Genomic DNA, 18,344 nt, shown 5'->3' with positions numbered 1-18,344 from the left:
TTGTTGAGTTTTTGTCATTTTTTTTGTTGAGTTTTTGTCACATTTTTGTTGAATTTTTGTCTTTTTTTTAATTAATTTTTGTAATTTTTTTGTTTACATTTTGTCACATTTTTTTTGAATTTTTGTCACATTTTAGTTTAATTTTGGTCATTTTTTGTTGAGTTTTTGTTTAATGTTTGTCACATTTTTGTTGTGTTTACATCCTTGTTTTCTTCTCATTTTTTTGTGGCTGTTTTGGTGCTTTTTTTCCCCAAGAAGCTTTTTGATTAGGGTAAAGCCAAACTGGAGAAAATGGGATCCGTTCAGGTGGGAGTTAAGAGGTTAAATGTGCTTTATAAATAAACTTTGACCTTGATGCCCATCTTTTGCAAATCAAGATCGCAGTTTGATTGGTTGCTATTGGAAAGTAGGAAAAGCTGCCGTAACTACAGAAGTGGTGTCTTATTATGAACAAAACCTGTTAACCGTGTCGTGTAGTGTAGGCCTCTTCAAATATGTCCTTAAATGAATTCCAATATTAACATAGCAGCTCATATTTCAGTCTTCTCTCAAAAGTGCCCCTTGAGAAAGCCAGAGCTCATCAAACTGAAGAAAGCAACATAGGGTGATTTTGGAAGGAAATTGCTCAAAAGTGAATTTCCCCTTGTGAGATGTAGGAACGTGAACGCCGTGATGTTTCAAAGTTAAAAATAGAGAGACGTGACCCAAACGGAGCGATGCAAATGCACTAATTCCTGTTTTTAAAAGCCACAGAATAGACAAACGGGAAGTAAAGGAGAGGGAAGAGGAAGCAGACTTTTGCCATATAGTAAAAGCCCTGGGTTGGTACCTTCACGTGGTCTTTGAACTGGTCCTGGAGGTCCTGGAGGAGTCTGACAGTGAACCCCTTTATCTCTTTACTCAGAGACTCCACCTCAGAGGGACAGGCCTGTCTGTAGCCCTCCATGTGCTCTCTGCAAACCAATAAAGGCGAGTTATACGACAAAAACTATAGAACTTATTACTTTTATTTCACTACATTTGAAGATGATTTTCACACTGTTTCTTCCACTACATTTAAATAAAGGCTCCAATGTAAAAAGTACAAATCTGCAGCATAATTTGTCCCACTTAAAATCCTGATAATGCACACAGCAGACCAGTAGGTGGCGCTGTGCAGATGTACAGTCAACGCCACGAGCTCAGGACAAGAAAGATGGTTTGTCCTCATTTTGTCGACAGACTGATAGAGGATTTCGACACGAGCTTTATGTCTTTGAAGCCGCAAAGTTGAGCTGAGGACACATTTTTCAGAGTATTATTTGACCAGAAGTATCTGTATTTTTACTCCAGTAACAAAATCATCTACCACCACTAGAAAAATGTCAACACAAGGATTATTTCTATTCAACATTTAGGAAGTTAAATGCAAAGGCCCTATACCAGGGGTCGGCAAGTTTGCTCGGCCGATTTTCTTCGTTGTAAAAAGACCAAAGGCCGAACCTGACAATTTTAGCCAAAAGTAAAACTTACAAATGCCAGTGCTGTGCTTAATATATGACCTCATTTGATGTTCTGTTTGGAAATGTTTAAGTAATTGACAGTATTTCTCACATTTTTTACAGTACTTAACCCCTTAAGAGACCTTTCCCAGATCTAGAAAGCTTCTTGGGAATAAAAAGCATCAAAGGATCAACAAAAAAGTGATGAAAAAGCAACAGAATGCAACAAACATGCATAAAAAAAAGTGACAAACACAACAAAAGCGTTACTCCTGTAAGCTTTAATCGAGAGGCTTTTTAGATTTGGGTAAAGCCAAACTGGAGAAAATGTGCTCGGTTAAGGCAGGGGTTAAGGGGTTAAACTCTACTGGTTCAAGTACCTCTGATTTGTGTAAAGTTATTTCTCAAAATCCTCTTGAGGGCCAATGGTTCTATGCTAGAGGGCCAGATTTGGCCCCCGGGCCTGATGTTGCCTTCCCCTGTATTTTGTTTTTATTACAAACAATGAAAGAGGGGGCCACAAAATCAAAGTTAGTTGTGGTTCAAACTCATTCCTAACTTTTCTTTTTTTTGTAGCATCCCAATTCTTCCCTGGGACGGGTTTATAGGCACATTTCACAGCTTGCAGGTTCACTCTCAGGGTCACTTTTCACAGAAACGTTGGAAAACTCGCCTGCATATTCATAACATTGATACAAATGCTCTATAAGAACAGAAGGAAGACTGGCTGTGAGTGTCAAAAGCAGTCAAAAAGGTATGGGGGCACTTCGTAGTGGCGAAAATTAAAAATCTTTTCTCTGGTTTCGGAAATGAGGGTTCTTGGTTCCGTTCTCTATCTGTCTCCTTCGAGCTCTGATCTATTATGGTTTCCTGTGTAAATACTGACGTTTTCACTGTTTCCTCTCACCAGTGTTTATGCAGTGTGTGTACATGTGCGCCCATACTAAGCTCCAGAATTATTTTAACTTCCTCATGTTTTGGTTTCCCACATGTGAATGTTTTGAACATGTCTTGTCCACATATGTAAAGTTCTTTGGCATGCTCCATCTCATTGTATTATATATATATTGTATGTATATGTATATGTATATGTATATGTATATGTATATGTATATGTATATGTATATGTATATGTATATATATCATTGTTTTTGTCACATTGGGTCACATGACACCCCTCACGTGAGCCCTCCCTCGGGTATTTTAGCACCTGCAAGTAATTCATTCACAAAAATCGCCCTGATGAAGACGTTTTTAATCTTTTTGTCCATGCCACAATAAAGGATTTTTAATTTTTGCAACTACAGAGTGCCTCCACACCTTTTTGACTGCTTTTGACACTCACAGCCAGTCTTTCTTCTGTTCTCAGGCACTATCGGCACCCGTGAGTTCACTACAACTTGTTACGCCTACGGGACCCAAAGCAGCGCTCATTTTATATTTTCAACAAATGCTTCATAGTTTGATGCACAGGGTTTTTCCTAGCCTGGCATCCAGACTAATCTCCGATGTTTATTAATTAATAAACAGGAGACTAGTCTGGCGACCCTGTCGTAGAAAAGCTACTGCTGGAGGCGGGACTAATGTGGGACAACCGAAGTGCATAGCAGCCAATGAGAACATAGCGGATGTGACAGAAACAGCGACAAGAAAGTTGTCGTCATTCGGACATTAACAATGGCGATCCTGCCACACGGAGCTCAGTAAATGTCGTTTATGTCAGAAAAACTTAAGAATACAAGCAAACTGGAGCATTACGTGAAGTGGTTGCTTGTGTTGAAAAACTACAAAACAAAGGCGCAACAACGTGACGCCCGTTCAGGGAGCTGCTCTGATTGGTCGTTGGGCTCCATATCGCTGCGTCACTTCCTTTGAAAGAGTGTTGCCAGACCCTCTTCTGTAAAGATGCGGAGTCTGGTTGGCGAGACTAGGTTTTTCCCACAAATATCTGGGCTTACAATATATGAAAGGAGGACGTTCCACTACTCAAAAAATGAAAATAAATAAATAAATCCAGAATGACGCCTTTAAGGAAGCCTCTTTATCCTCGCTGTTCCTCCCTCCTGTCTCAACAATCCTCCTCTGCCCCATTTCTTCATCAGCAGCAGTGTCTTTGTCCCGGGGGAAATATTTTCACTAACAATGTACAGTATCTGTTTACTGGCTTTTGAAGGCACAAACAAGACATATCGGGACAGTGTGTTACAACATGTACACAGATACATAAATACATTCTGTACGAAGTGGTTTAGCCGAGGTTTACGCCCGGTTTATACATAACTCTATCTGTGGTTTACTTCTCCACTGGGATTTTTTATTGTAAAAAGAAAACACTTCCTGCGATGTCATCACGCCATCCATCCACCCTTCACTTTCTGTCTTGTGTCAGATCACACTCTGCTGTAGTGGAGCCTGCACTGAGGTCTATATTTAGTGATGGCAGCTGCAGAATTTAAACAGTCGGGTACTTTCGATTTGCTCTGAGCGCTTCTCTGTCTGTGCCCCTTTTCCGGGAAACCACGTGCCCCGCTGCACCCCCACAGCTGCGTGCCACGGCTCAACCACCACAGTTTAAACGACTGTAAACAGTGGCACGAGCCCAGAGCGCGGTGAGGCAATACATGAGTGAATGTCAGGGCAGACGTGAATGTGAAATACTTTGGGGATGAGTCACGGGAAACACGGGTTTAACTGCTCGACCGTCTCCCACAAACTGATGGATGCAAACATACAGGCTCTGCAGAGGACGTGTTCAAAGCCAAAGCATTTACAGTGGCCCATTATTCCTCCTCAGTCACAGTCGTGGTGGTGGTGTGGCCATAATAAGTTCATTGTGGAGCTTGAACCATCTTTTGTACAGTTATTGGGTGGCCAGATCCGGTTGAAAAGGCACTTTCTGTTTTGCTTAGAGAAACACCCGTCCTGCAATTTGTCGGAGGAAAAAATAGCGTTGTAATTACATGCACAGTGGTATTTTTCCATCACTGAGACCTCCTCTGTCTCGAACCCCTTTGTCTGGGCTTTATAGTCGCTCAGTGATAAGGAAGGCGATCCAGATCAGTGAGGGGCCCACACATCCACTTCAAAGGAATAACTTCTATGCAAAACCACGTGCAATAACCACTCTGATGTTTACTGCACAATGACAGTAAACTTTGCACTGCCAACATTTTTAGATTTTTATATTCTGTTTGGGGACTTTTTTAGGAAAATACAAAGAAGCATCTAAAATATACATAAATACAACCCCTAAATAAATGATGCTTACATGTGATTCATTAATTACGAAGGCCATAATTAAGATATCCCTATTTCCTATCACTTGTTTGTACATTATCCTGTCTCATTGCATCCTCCAGAGTGTTTCTTAAAGGAACAGGCCACCGTTTTTCCATACTGAGATATGTTCTTACCTGAGCTTAGACGAGTTAATGCGTACCTGTCCTCAGTCACGCAAAACGACCAAAGATGTTGTTAGCATTTGGCCTCTCACAATGTTTTCCTATAGTTCCAAAGACCAGACAGGTACGGATCAACTCGTCTAAGCTCAGGTAAGAACATATCTCAGTGTGGAAAAACTGTGGCCTGTTCCTTTAAGAGCTGATGTAACAGTGAATTTCTTCACTGTTACATCAATAAAGGCTTATCTTTGCTCTTTCCACAAAAGTCCCCATGGCCCAAAAAAACACCTACAAGAGGTCATTTGAACAGCCATCCTCTTGTTTATTCATCTTTTTATTGATTTTAAATGTGCCTTGTGCTTTAATGGAAGCGTGGCGCTTGTATGAGCCAACCAACTGCAAGTGCAATAAGTGTTTTCTTTTTTTCCCCTTTACATTTGCTTAGATTAAGCCTATGTGGAAACTATGTTTCGTACATAGACCTAGACCAGGGGTAGGCAACGTCAGGCCCGGGGGCCAAATCCGGCCCTCTAGCATAGAACCATTGGCCCTCAAGAGGATTTTGAGAAATAACTTTACACAAATCAGAGGTACTTGAACCAGTAGAGTTTCACCCCTTAACCCCTGCCTTAACCGAGCACATTGTCTCCAGTTTGGCTTTACCCAAATCTAAAATGCCTCTCGATTAGAGCTTACAGCCTATAAGAGTAACACCTCATTTGAAAGCTAAGACCGTCAAAACTGATCTACGATTTTTCCTCACGTTGCCTTCACTTTTTGGTTGTGTTTGTCACTTTTTTTTAATGCATGTTTGTTGCATTCTGTTGCTTTTTCATCACTTTTTTGTTGATCCTTTGATGCTTTTTCTGAAGCTTTCTAGATCTGGGAAAGGTCTCTTAAGGGGTTAAATACTGTAAAAAATGTGAGAAATGTGAGAAATACTGTCAATCATTTCCAAACAGAACATCAAATTAGGTCATATATTAAGCACAGCACTGGCATTTGTAAGTTTTACTTTTGGTTAAAATTGTCAGGTTCGGCCCTTGCCTACCCCTGATCTAGACAAATGCACTTATCAGAAACTCCTAAGTCTTTCATAATAATGCAACATGAGAACAGATGAGCAAATATAATGAGAAAACCAGCTCCCAACAACACCAGAGAGTGGAAATACTCAAATCAATCCTTTTGTACGAATAGGGCACACCTGCTGAAGTTATTTCTGCTTTGTATCTGCCCTGCACTGCCCTGTTGTGACTTGTAATCCTGACCGCAGACAGAGGCAGTTCCAGAGCGTGTGCAACACAAGCCCCGGGGCATTGTGGGAAGTGTGGGAAGTCACGTGACTTACAGTAAAGTGCTGAAGGAGTTGATGTATGTGATGTGGTACTGAGTCCAGAGGCGCTGTGGTCTGAGGAGGTCGCACTTTTGTCGGAACTCGGAGTCAAATCTGGAGACGGGAGACGACACAAAACAAGATTAGAATAAATAATTAGGGAAATGGAAGGAAAATCTAAGCTACAGTAAAAGAGTGTAAGAAAAATAGATTAAAAACACCTACCTACAAGCAAAAAAAAGGCAGCAATAGAAGTAAGATGGAAGAGTCAATTTGAGAATCTGAAGTTTGCTACCTTTAACCCCTTAACTCCCACCTGAACCGAGCACATTTTCTCCAGTTTGGTTTTACCCCAATCCAAAAGCTTCTGGAAAAAAGCTGTGAAAATGGCAACAAAACTGAGACGAAAAACTAAATATGGAAATGTGACAAAAAAGTGACGAAAAATTGATGAAAAAGTGGCAAAAATGTCACAAAAATGTCACAAGAAATTAACAAGAAATCAACAAAAATGTGACAAAAAATGACCAAAAAAAATGACAAAAATGTGACAAAAATGTGACAAAAATGTGACAAAAAATGACAAAAAATGTGACAAAAATGTGACAAAAAATGACAAAAAAGTTACAAAAATGAGTTGAATACTCAAGAAAAAAATGATGGAAAAAAAAATAATCTGGTGACGTGAGGAAAAAGATCCTCTCGGTTCAGGCGGGAGTTAAGAGGTTAAAAGAAAACACGCACTGCTTTATTTTAACGGTTGTGTTTGATTTGTACCTTTTGGGAAACTGCCCGAGCTCCTGCAGACAAGAGCAGGAGACCCTGTGCCCCAGCTCCGGCTCCAACGCTCTGGATTGGGTCACAACTCCCTTCACCAGCTGCAAAACACAACACATACAAACATTACATCTCTGCTGCCCCCATGTGGCTCGAACAAGGAACTGCTTCTGTCCATAATGATCAGTATATTTACAGTCCAGATGTCCATGTGCATGTCTGAGATGAGGACGCCTTCATCTGTCGCCTCTGGCTCCTTCCTGTCCCTCCAGAAATCACTGTGCTCCAGCTTCGTGATGTTGTCCAGAGCCGCACGCACGTCCTCCTTCACCACAGAGACACAAGACTTTTAACGCACGTCCTCCTTCACCACAGAGACACAAGACTTTTAACGCATGTCCTCCTTCACCACAGAGACACAAGACTTTTAACGCACGTCCTCCTTCACCACAGAGACACAAGACTTTTAACGCACGTCCTCCTTCACCACAGAGACACAAGACTTTTAACGCACGTCCTCCTTCACCACAGAGACACAAGACTTTTAACGCACGTCCTCCTTCACCGCAGAGACACAAGACTTTTAACACACGTCCTCCTTCACCACAGAGACACAAGACTTTTAAATCACGTCCTCCTTCACCACAGAGACACAAGACTTTTAACGCACGTCCTCCTTCACCACAGAGACACAAGACTTTTAACGCACGTCCTCCTTCACCGCAGAGACACAAGACTTTTAACACACATCCTCCTTCACCGCAGAGACACAAGACTTTTAACGCACGTCCTCCTTCACCACAGAGACACAAGACTTTTAACGCACGTCCTCCTTCACCACAGAAACACAAGACTTTTAACGCACGTCCTCCTTCACCGCAGAGACACAAGACTTTTAACGCACGTCCTCCTTCACCGCAGAGACACAAGACTTTTAACGCACGTCCTCCTTCACCACAGAGACACAAGACTTTTAACGCACGTCCTCCTTCACCACAGAGACACAAGACTTTTAACGCACGTCCTCCTTCACCGCAGAGACACAAGACTTTTAACGCACGTCCTCCTTCACCACAGAGACACAAGACTTTTAACGCACGTCCTCCTTCACCACAGAGACACAAGACTTTTAACGCACGTCCTCCTTCACCGCAGAGACACAAGACTTTTAACGCACGTCCTCCTTCACCGCAGAGACACAAGACTTTTAACGCACGTCCTCCTTCACCACAGAGACACAAGACTTTTAACGCACGTCCTCCTTCACCACAGAGACACAAGACTTTTAACGCACGTCCTCCTTCACCACAGAGACACAAGACTTTTAACGCACGTCCTCCTTCACCACAGAGACACAAGACTTTTAACGCACGTCCTCCTTCACCACAGAGACACAAGACTTTTAACGCACGTCCTCCTTCACCACAGAGACACAAGACTTTAACGCACGTCCTCCTTCACCGCAGAGACACAAGACTTTTAACGCACGTCCTCCTTCACCACAGAGACACAAGACTTTAACGCACGTCCTCCTTCACCGCAGAGACACAAGACTTTTAACGCACGTCCTCCTTCACCGCAGAGACACAAGACTTTTAACGCACGTCCTCCTTCACCACAGAGACACAAGACTTTTAACGCACGTCCTCCTTCACCACAGAGACACAAGACTTTTAACGCACGTCCTCCTTCACCGCAGAGACACAAGACTTTTAACGCACGTCCTCCTTCACCGCAGAGACACAAGACTTTTAACGCACGTCCTCCTTCACCACAGAGACACAAGACTTTTAACGCACGTCCTCCTTCACCACAGAGACACAAGACCTTTAACGCACGTCCTCCTTCACCGCAGAGACACAAGACTTTTAACGCACGTCCTCCTTCACCACAGAGACACAAGACTTTTAACACACGTCCTCCTTCACCACAGAGACACAAGACTTTTAACGCACGTCCTCCTTCACCACAGAGACACAAGACTTTTAACACACATCCTCCTTCACCACAGAGACACAAGTCTTTTAACGCACGTCCTCCTTCACCACAGAGACACAAGACTTTTAACGCACGTCCTCCTTCACCACAGAGACACAAGAGTTTTAACGCACGTCCTCCTTCACCGCAGAGACACAAGACTTTTAACGCACGTCCTCCTTCACCACAGAGACACAAGACTTTTAACGCACGTCCTCCTTCACCACAGAGACACAAGACTTTTAACGCACGTCCTCCTTCACCGCAGAGACACAAGACTTTTAACACACATCCTCCTTCACCACAGAGACACAAGACTTTTAACGCACGTCCTCCTTCACCACAGAGACACAAGTCTTTTAACGCACGTCCTCCTTCACCGCAGAGACACAAGACTTTTAACGCACGTCCTCCTTCACCGCAGAGACACAAGACTTTTAACGCACGTCCTCCTTCACCACAGAGACACAAGACTTTTAACGCACGTCCTCCTTCACCACAGAGACACAAGACTTTTAACGCACGTCCTCCTTCACCACAGAGACACAAGACTTTTAACGCACGTCCTCCTTCACCGCAGAGACACAAGACTTTTAACGCACGTCCTCCTTCACCACAGAGACACAAGACTTTTAACGCACGTCCTCCTTCACCACAGAGACACAAGACTTTTAACGCACGTCCTCCTTCACCGCAGAGACACAAGACTTTTAACACACATCCTCCTTCACCACAGAGACACAAGACTTTTAACGCACGTCCTCCTTCACCACAGAGACACAAGACTTTTAACGCACGTCCTCCTTCACCACAGAGACACAAGACTTTTAACGCACGTCCTCCTTCACCACAGAGACACAAGACTTTTAACGCACGTCCTCCTTCACCACAGAGACACAAGACTTTTAACGCACGTCCTCCTTCACCACAGAGACACAAGACTTTTAACGCACGTCCTCCTTCACCACAGAGACACAAGACTTTTAACGCACGTCCTCCTTCACCACAGAGACACAAGACTTTTAACGCACGTCCTCCTTCACCACAGAGACACAAGACTTTTAACGCACGTCCTCCTTCACCACAGAGACACAAGACTTTTAACGCACGTCCTCCTTCACCGCAGAGACACAAGACTTTTAACGCACGTCCTCCTTCACCACAGAGACACAAGACTTTTAACGCACGTCCTCCTTCACCACAGAGACACAAGACTTTTAACGCACGTCCTCCTTCACCACAGAGACACAAGACTTTTAACGTACGTCCTCCTTCACCGCAGAGACACAAGACTTTTAACGCACGTCCTCCTTCACCGCAGAGACACAAGACTTTTAACGCACGTCCTCCTTCACCACAGAGACACAAGACTTTTAACGCACGTCCTCCTTCACCGCAGAGACACAAGACTTTTAACGCACGTCCTCCTTCACCACAGAGACACAAGACTTTTAACGCACGTCCTCCTTCACCGCAGAGACACAAGACTTTTAACGCACGTCCTCCTTCACCACAGAGACACAAGACTTTTAACGCACGTCCTCCTTCACCGCAGAGACACAAGACTTTTAACGCACGTCCTCCTTCACCGCAGAGACACAAGACTTTTAACGCACGTCCTCCTTCACCGCAGAGACACAAGACTTTTAACGCACGTCCTCCTTCACCACAGAGACACAAGACTTTTAACGCACGTCCTCCTTCACCACAGAGACACAAGACTTTAACGCTTGAAATATGGAGAAACTAAATGATTAGCAGCACAAATGTTTAGAAATGTGATGGAAGAATCACTCTCATAAACTGGGATCTTTAAAATTGTGAAAAGTGAACCGAGGTCTGCTTGTGAAGAACAGTAGGAGGCGCTGCTTACCTTGACCTTGTTGCAGTATTTGTCTTTGAGCTGAGGGATGAACCCAGGCTCCAGCTCCAGCTCTGCGGTTTCCTCTCTCATGTCCGCCTGAAGAGACACGTGCCCCATAACGGACTCGCTGCAGAGACACAAACATAAACATAAGAATTAATCGACAGCTTTTTAATCACTTAAAAATGACAAAGAAAAAATACTTGAAGCACATTGAACCTCAAATTTGTTCTGTTTTTAGCAGATACTGTAAATATTGAAAGACACGTTCCACTGAAAATGTTTCCATGACCAAGTAAGAGTAACGTTACTTTGAAATAAATTGAACTCAAGTAGGAGTAAAAAGTAGTGGCCCAAATAATGTACTGAAATAAAAGTAAGAGCACTTGGAGAAAATGACACTTGAGTACTGGGAGTATTTTGTGAAACACAACATAAAATCAAGAAAATTCCCAAAAAAATGGCAAAAAAACAAAACAAAATTATTCTATAGAACATGGAGCACTTTATCGTTCAAAATGACTAAATATTTACTCACAGTGGGAAAAAGTAACAATTATTTTTATTCAAATAAGAAAAAGATACTTCATTGTAACTTTATTCAAGTAGAAGTAAAAAGTACCGTATGATAAAACTGCTATAAGAGGTACAATTTCCTCTAAAAGTTACTCAAGTACATGCAGTTCAGTAAATGTTAGTGTGTACTGACCCACCAGTTGAGAACCACTCCTCTATATTGTTTATTTCAGACAGAGGAATGAGTTAACCTCGTAAATTAGTGATACCATAACTATAAAAGGAAAATCTACAAATGTTGAATTGATAAAGTTCAGATTCCACAGTATCTGCTGAAGACCCAGTATAGGCTGTACCTCTTGTATCTGTAATGACCCAGTATAGGCTGTACCTCTTGTATCTGTAATGACCCAGTATAGGCTGTACCTCTTGTATCTGTAATGACCCGGTATAGGCTGTACCTCTTGTATCTGTAATGACCCAGTATAGGCTGTACCTCTTGTATCTGTAATGACCCGGTATAGGCTGTACCTCTTGTATCTGTAATGACCCAGTATAGGCTGTACCTCTTGTATCTGTAATGACCCAGTATAGGCTGTACCTCTTGTATCTGTAATGACCCAGTATAGGCTGTACCTCTTGTATCTGTAATGACCCAGTATAGACTGTACCTCTTGTATCTGTAATGACCCAGTATAGGCTGTACCTCTTGTATCTGTAATGACCCAGTATAGGCTGTACCTCTTGTATCTGTAATGACCCGGTATAGGCTGTACCTCTTGTATCTGTTGATGACCCAGTATAGGCTGTACCTCTTGTATCTGTAATGACCCAGTATAGGCTGTACCTCTTGTATCTGTTGATGACCCAGTATAGGCTGTACCTCTTGTATCTGTAATGACCCGGTATAGGCTGTACCTCTTGTATCTGTTGATGACCCAGTTGAGCAGCGCGTGGATGTCCTTCACTTCTGTGGTCTGCGTCTCCAGCCTCTTCACGTGTCGTCCCAGGACCGCGTTATAACTCCTCACGTATTCACTGAACACCCTGAAACTGGGCGGGTAGGACCACCTCAGCTCCCTCCTCACCCCCTCCAGGTCCGACACCACGGTTTTACCCAGAAACCCCAGGTGCATGGCGAGCCAGGCGATGTTCTGGTCCCGGGATTCGAGCTGGACCCGTTCGACTTTGGCCCGGACTCCGTCGCGGACCGCGGACCTCCAGAAGTCCATCCAGCTCCCGGGGAGAGCGCCCGGGTCGGCCGCTCGCCGCTCCTCCTCCTGAATGATGCGCGACACAAACTCCAGCAGCTTCTTATTTCTGTGTCAAGGCAGATGGATAATTGTTTAATACATTTATTAAAATCAGATGTATCTCAGGCTTTCTAAAGGAAACAGGAAGTGAAAATATTTTTTTGTGTGTAAGATTTGCAAACATTCAATCAAATACTGGAATGAAGGGAAATTTATTTTTGTAAAATTTTTGTAAAATTCCCATCAAAGCTGCAGCTGAATTTGCTCGAATGTATGAACCAAAATAGTCGACATTCTAAAAAACGTTTTAATAACTTTTAACCTCTTAACTCCCACCTGAACATGTTTTCTCCAAATTCTCCAAATCTAAAAGCTTCTTCAAACAGAGGCAAAAAATGAGAAATGACAAAAATCCAGCAAGAAAAGACAAATATCCTGCAAAGAAAATGACAAAAATCCAGCAAAAAGAGACAAAAATGCATCAATAAAGTAACAAAAAAAGTCAGAAAAAGTGAAATAAAAAAGTGACAATCCAGCAAAAAAAGACAAAAATCCAGAAAAAAATTATAAAAATCCAGCAAAAAAAGACAAAAATCCAGAAAAAAGTGACAAAAATCCAGCAAAAAAAGACAAAAATCCAGAAAAAAGTGACAAAAATCCAGCAAGAAAAGACAAAAATGCATCAATAAAGGAACAATAAAAGTCAGAAAAAGTGCAATAAAAAAGTGTCAAAAACACATAAGGGAAATAAAAAGTGACGACAATGGCAAAGAGGAGAGAATGCATTTGGTTTTGGCGGATGGTAAGAGGTTAAAGATTTAATTTTGGCACAATGATTGATGATGATTTTTAAGGCCCAGTGGAAACTCGACTTTAACGGAAATCACAGTAAACAAAATCTGAGTTCTACGCTCATGCCTTCACTCTGTATCCCTTGACCTGACATGGATGAGGAACATCACGTCCCTGGTCAAATCACGCCTCTGCAACTGCATTTTTTAAGGACCATGATGAGAGCCAACTGTCGTGCCATGGCTGCTGTCCTGCTACTGTGCTCCGTAAAGAGCATCCATACTGCTGTGGTTTAGCAACTTTACAGTGCTGGACAGAGTGGTGAAGTCTGCTCAGAACATCATAAGAACTCAACTTCCCTCTTTCCTAACATTTAAAAAGGGATCCAGCTCGTTCACTGTTCATATCACTGCCCTCTCGGAGGCAGCATAGGACTGTAAAGCACCACATTGTTGCATTCAAGGGTAATGATGAATATTTTTTGTCCTTGTGCAATGAAAGCACTGCCCTCTGTGGGATGCAGTGCTTTAACCTCTTAACTCCCACCTGAACATGTTTTCTACAAATTCTCCAAGTCTAAAAGCTTCTACAAAACAGCAATAAAAACAAGAAGAAAATGAGGATGTAAACACGACAAAAAAGCGACAAAAATGACCAAAAAAAGCGACATAAAAGTGACAAAAGAGCAACAAAAAAGTGACAAAAATCCAGACAAAAAAAGACAAAAAAGACAAAAATCCAGCAGAAAAAAGACAAAAATCGAGAAAAAAGTGACAAAAATCCAGCAAAAAAGTGACAAAAATCCAGCAGAAAAAAAGACAAGAATCCAGCAAAAAAGTAATAAAAAAGTGACAAAAACACAAAAGGGAAATAAAAAGTGATGACAATGGCAAAGAGGAGAGAATGCATTTGGTTTTGGCCGGTGGTAAGAGGTTAACTTGAGACCTCTGTGGAGATGCTTTTTACATTTTGTTGTGCATTTGTGCAATGACAATAAAATAATTTGGATTCAGACATTTTTAGCATAAAATTGCAAATTGTGTAATCTAGAAAGGCCACAGCCAAGTCTTACCACAAGTGCAAGATTAGGTAAAGACATATTTATATTGCAAGAAACGTAATCATTTGCCTAAAGTTTAGACACAACCCTCTGTCCCAGATGAGTTCTCACCTGGCGGGCACTGAGTTGGAGTCTCGTACGATGGTGCAGACTTTCCCCTTCAGCTCCGAGTACAGCAGGTTCAGATCCTTCTCCTTTTTGGCCAGAGTGATCGGGGCGTCGGCTCCACACTCGGACACCTCGCTCTGAAACTCCAGGCGCAGCGCTAGCAGGTTCACGTAGGCCTCCTCGAAAACCTCGTTCTCTATCAGCTTATTTATCTGCATCACTGAAGGACAAACACACAACATGCTACATTAGAAATAATGCATGTGAGTGAAAAACTTGGGTAAAGCTGTCTTTCTGAACTGTCATTAACTGAACATAAAAAATCCAAGTGATTCAGTACATTCAATTATCAAAACAAGACTGGAAATGGGCTGAACTTAAAACGCAGAGGGGCATCACCTCATGACATCAGCAGGTGGAATAGAGTATTAAAGCTGTTGAAAATCCAGCAAAAAAAGACAAAAATCCAGCAAAAATTACAAAAATCCAGCAAAAGACAGGCTGATGCAAACAAATACACAGCTCCAAAATGTTTGTTAATAAGGGACCAATATGGACCGTTTTCCCTCTAACTATTTGGTCAAACCATTTCTGGGTAGATCCATGAGCATCTACATCACTAAAATGGCAAAACTAATCTAGAAATAAGTAAAACTGTTTCTGAAACAAGTACATTTGAGCAGGTATGTAAGGTGAAACATGTATTTTTGTCATAATAACATCCCATTGCACTTGAAATGAAAAAATAAATCTCAATAATAATTTGTATTGGCAGATTTTATTTACTTTGCAAGTTAAAATAAGTCAAATGAATATCAAATAATGATGTTAATTGGGATTACTGTTGCCAGCAAAAGAAAACATGCTCCCGATCCAGCCTTTTGTCAACATCTCCATGGAGACGAGCTGAAGATGTTCTGCCCCCAGTAAAGTTACAGCCAAGTCTAATGAGAGCAGTTGTTTGTTAATTTTTAAAGGGGGGGTATTATGCAAAATTGACTTTTTCAAGCTTTACATCATGTTATTATGTCATTCCCTCATTAAAAACATGCCTGAAGTGTTGCCTTGGCACATTCACGTATTTTTGAGTAATCTGTAAAAACTCTGATGGCGGCCATTTTAGGGATAGGTTTGCCTGAGTCCTCCTAGGAACGCCCCCACCTCCTGGAGACGCCTCCGAGCTTTCGTCACCAGCCGAGTAACCGACCACTGCTCCTCAGCAGAACCCCCTCCCCACTGATGCCACAGACAGCGTGTGGAGGGGGCGTGTCTGAAAGGATCAGAGGTTCTTAAAGAGACAGAGGCCTATTTCAAGACATTCACTACAGCCATTTTGAGAGAGCAATTTTATACAAGGCAGTTATTCTAATTTACTGCATTTACAGACCAACAGAAGGTTTCGTCATCATTGTAGTGTGATATAGACTGGTGACAACAGTGAAATTTCTGTGTCATGCTTGTATTTGATTCTATTTATTGGGTAAAATGTGGTGTGGCTTTAACTTATAAGTATATATTTGTGTGCTTGGATAAATACTGTGGAATAATGGACCTTATCACTAATACTTGTCACAATAGATTTCCATTGTGAAAATTTTGGGGAAAATAACAGCCTTGGCCAAAAAGGAAAGAGACTTCAGCACATTTGTTACTGATCTTAAATGTCCTATATAAAAATAGCAAAACATTTTCTTCATAGATATTTTCTGTCACTGGGTTTGAAATAATGTCTTGAACTGTGTGCGACTGCGAGAACATGATGTTTATCAGTTCCTCTGTTGACAAAACATGAGCTCAGACAGAAACTCTTTAGGAGCCAGGACTGTGACGTCAAATTCGACTTCTGTCTTAGTAAAGTTCCTCCAGAGTTATTTACCTGACAGCGGAGTGTGCGGCAGCTCCGGCAGTGTGTACACCTCCTCCATCTCCTCTTCCAGCTCTTCCTCTCCTTCCTCCACCTCTTCCTCACAGGGTTTAACGCCCTTCTCCTCCTCCTGGAGTCCCTCGCTGTCGGGAACCGTCAGATCCTTCCTTTCCTTCTTCGTCCCGAACCAACTGCGTCTGATCTGAGCTCCTCTCTGCAGCAGCGAGTTTGTGCCAAAGTTTGGATCTAGAGAAACGAGAGTCTGGGTAAATACGTGATGATCAGACGCAGATGCAGTTGCTGGTTCAGTTTCCCCTGTGCTGTAACGTTAGGCTGTGGGTGTTTCCGGATTGTTGGGATCCTTCCTCCGGAGAGGCCCCTCCAGAGCAGAGCCGGGTTTCCTGCTGAAGCCACGGTTTGGAACAGGCTGTGAAGCGAGATAAAAACATGGACTGGCCTCATGTCTGTAGATTTCAATTTTCTGTAAGATCTTAGATGATGTTTTGAAAGGCAGTGACAGAAAACACAGAAAAGCAAAAAAAAATATTGTGTAGCTTAAGCAAAATGTAACTACAAAACAAAGCACGTTTTTATTCATCTGCCTTTCTGTTACAAACCTACAGTGGTTCAGATGGTAGAGTGGGACGTGTCATGACTGTAAGGTTGGCAGATTGAATCTACACACTGTCATTCTGTCAAGCTCTTGGGCAAGACACCTCACCCAACGCCTGTGTTAATGGTGTGTGTGTGACAGTGGGGCAGATTGGCAGCCTTGATTCCGTCAGTCTACCCCAGAGCAGCTGTGGCTACAAGATTAGATTATCACTCCGGAGTGTGGAATAAATAAATAATAACACTGTATTCATTATTAATTATTCTAGTTCTGTCAGAAACTTGTGGCACAGGCTTTTAAAGCGCATTACAAGCCATTACAATAGGGCTGAAACAACTAATCGACGACTAATCGATTATTGAAATAGTCGACAACTATTTTAGTAATCGATTAATTGTTTTCTGGTTCACACAGACTCAAATAGAGCAAAAATTACATGAAAATATAGTATTTTTGATGAAAACCTACTTTGTTTTTATAGTAAGTGTATGTAGTACACTTTGTACATTGTAAATTTCATGAATATCTGTTTGTGTCTCGTCCAATCAGAAGCAGAATTAGCACCAAGAGCCTCCAACAAACATTTACTTTACGTTTACTCCATCAACACATCCTCAAGCGGCGCCACTGTAGCTTTATGTGATAAAAAAATGGGAAAAAATAAAATTGTCCTACACCATTCATAGCCAAGTGACTAATCGATTAATCGTAAAAATAGTCGATAGATTAATCGATTACAAAATAATCGTTAGTTGCAGCCCTACATTACAACCAGCCATACTCTTACTGTGACTGGAGTAGGTGAAGTGTTGCCCAAGAACACCATCCATCCATCCATCCATCCATCCATCCATCCATCCAAATGCCCAAATCACACTGCACCAGCCCCTATGGCTCCTCCTGCAGGTGGTGGGTCCACAGAAGGACGGCCTCATGGTTCTAACCGGGCCTGTTGGTCTCTCATAAGGGGCTTCTGAACCGCTTTTTGTCTAACCCGTCAACTAGGACCTTTTTGCCATGGGAGACCCTACCAGGGGCACAAAGCCCCCGACAACAGGGCCCCAGGATCATTCGGGAGCGCAAACCCCTCCACCACGTTAAGGTGGTGGTTCCAGGAGGGGGCCCAAGAACACAAATCAGTCAAAATGGCAAATCTCACTAGTAAATGTATTAAATTAAAGTCAAATATTATCTGTTAACTGGTTTGGTTGGAGGGTGTTCCTTTTACAGCACTTTCACATGCAACCCGTCAAGCCAAGTATTAATAATTAATTGACAATCGGAAATAGGTTTGCTCTTTCA

General features: G+C 42.3%; 2 protein-coding genes across 2 annotated transcripts in view; one reads left to right on the top strand and one right to left on the bottom strand.

Moving 5' to 3' along the window:
* Nucleotides 1-18,344, top strand: part of vps29 (VPS29 retromer complex component) — a 230,067-nt gene that overhangs the window by 97,817 nt on the left and 113,906 nt on the right. The window lies entirely within an intron of this gene.
* exoc3l4 (exocyst complex component 3-like 4) overlaps nucleotides 1-18,344 on the bottom strand; it is a gene marked incomplete at its 3' end in the record, with an annotated part of 50,152 nt that overhangs the window by 9,205 nt on the left and 22,603 nt on the right. Inside the window, exons 4-11 of the mRNA XM_079574225.1 lie at nucleotides 16,442-16,675; nucleotides 14,569-14,785; nucleotides 12,271-12,672; nucleotides 10,846-10,963; nucleotides 7,192-7,320; nucleotides 6,996-7,096; nucleotides 6,234-6,332; nucleotides 830-953 (exon numbers count right to left, since the gene is read on the bottom strand). Coding sequence (XP_079430351.1) covers nucleotides 830-953; nucleotides 6,234-6,332; nucleotides 6,996-7,096; nucleotides 7,192-7,320; nucleotides 10,846-10,963; nucleotides 12,271-12,672; nucleotides 14,569-14,785; nucleotides 16,442-16,675 — 1,424 coding nt within the window. The remainder of the gene's footprint in view (nucleotides 1-829; nucleotides 954-6,233; nucleotides 6,333-6,995; nucleotides 7,097-7,191; nucleotides 7,321-10,845; nucleotides 10,964-12,270; nucleotides 12,673-14,568; nucleotides 14,786-16,441; nucleotides 16,676-18,344) is intronic.

The sequence above is a fragment of the Gobius niger genome (assembly GCF_951799975.1).
Source record: "Gobius niger genome assembly, chromosome: 16".
Classification (NCBI taxonomy): Eukaryota; Metazoa; Chordata; class Actinopteri; order Gobiiformes; family Gobiidae; genus Gobius; species Gobius niger.
This window is presented reverse-complemented; position numbering and strand designations above follow the sequence as displayed.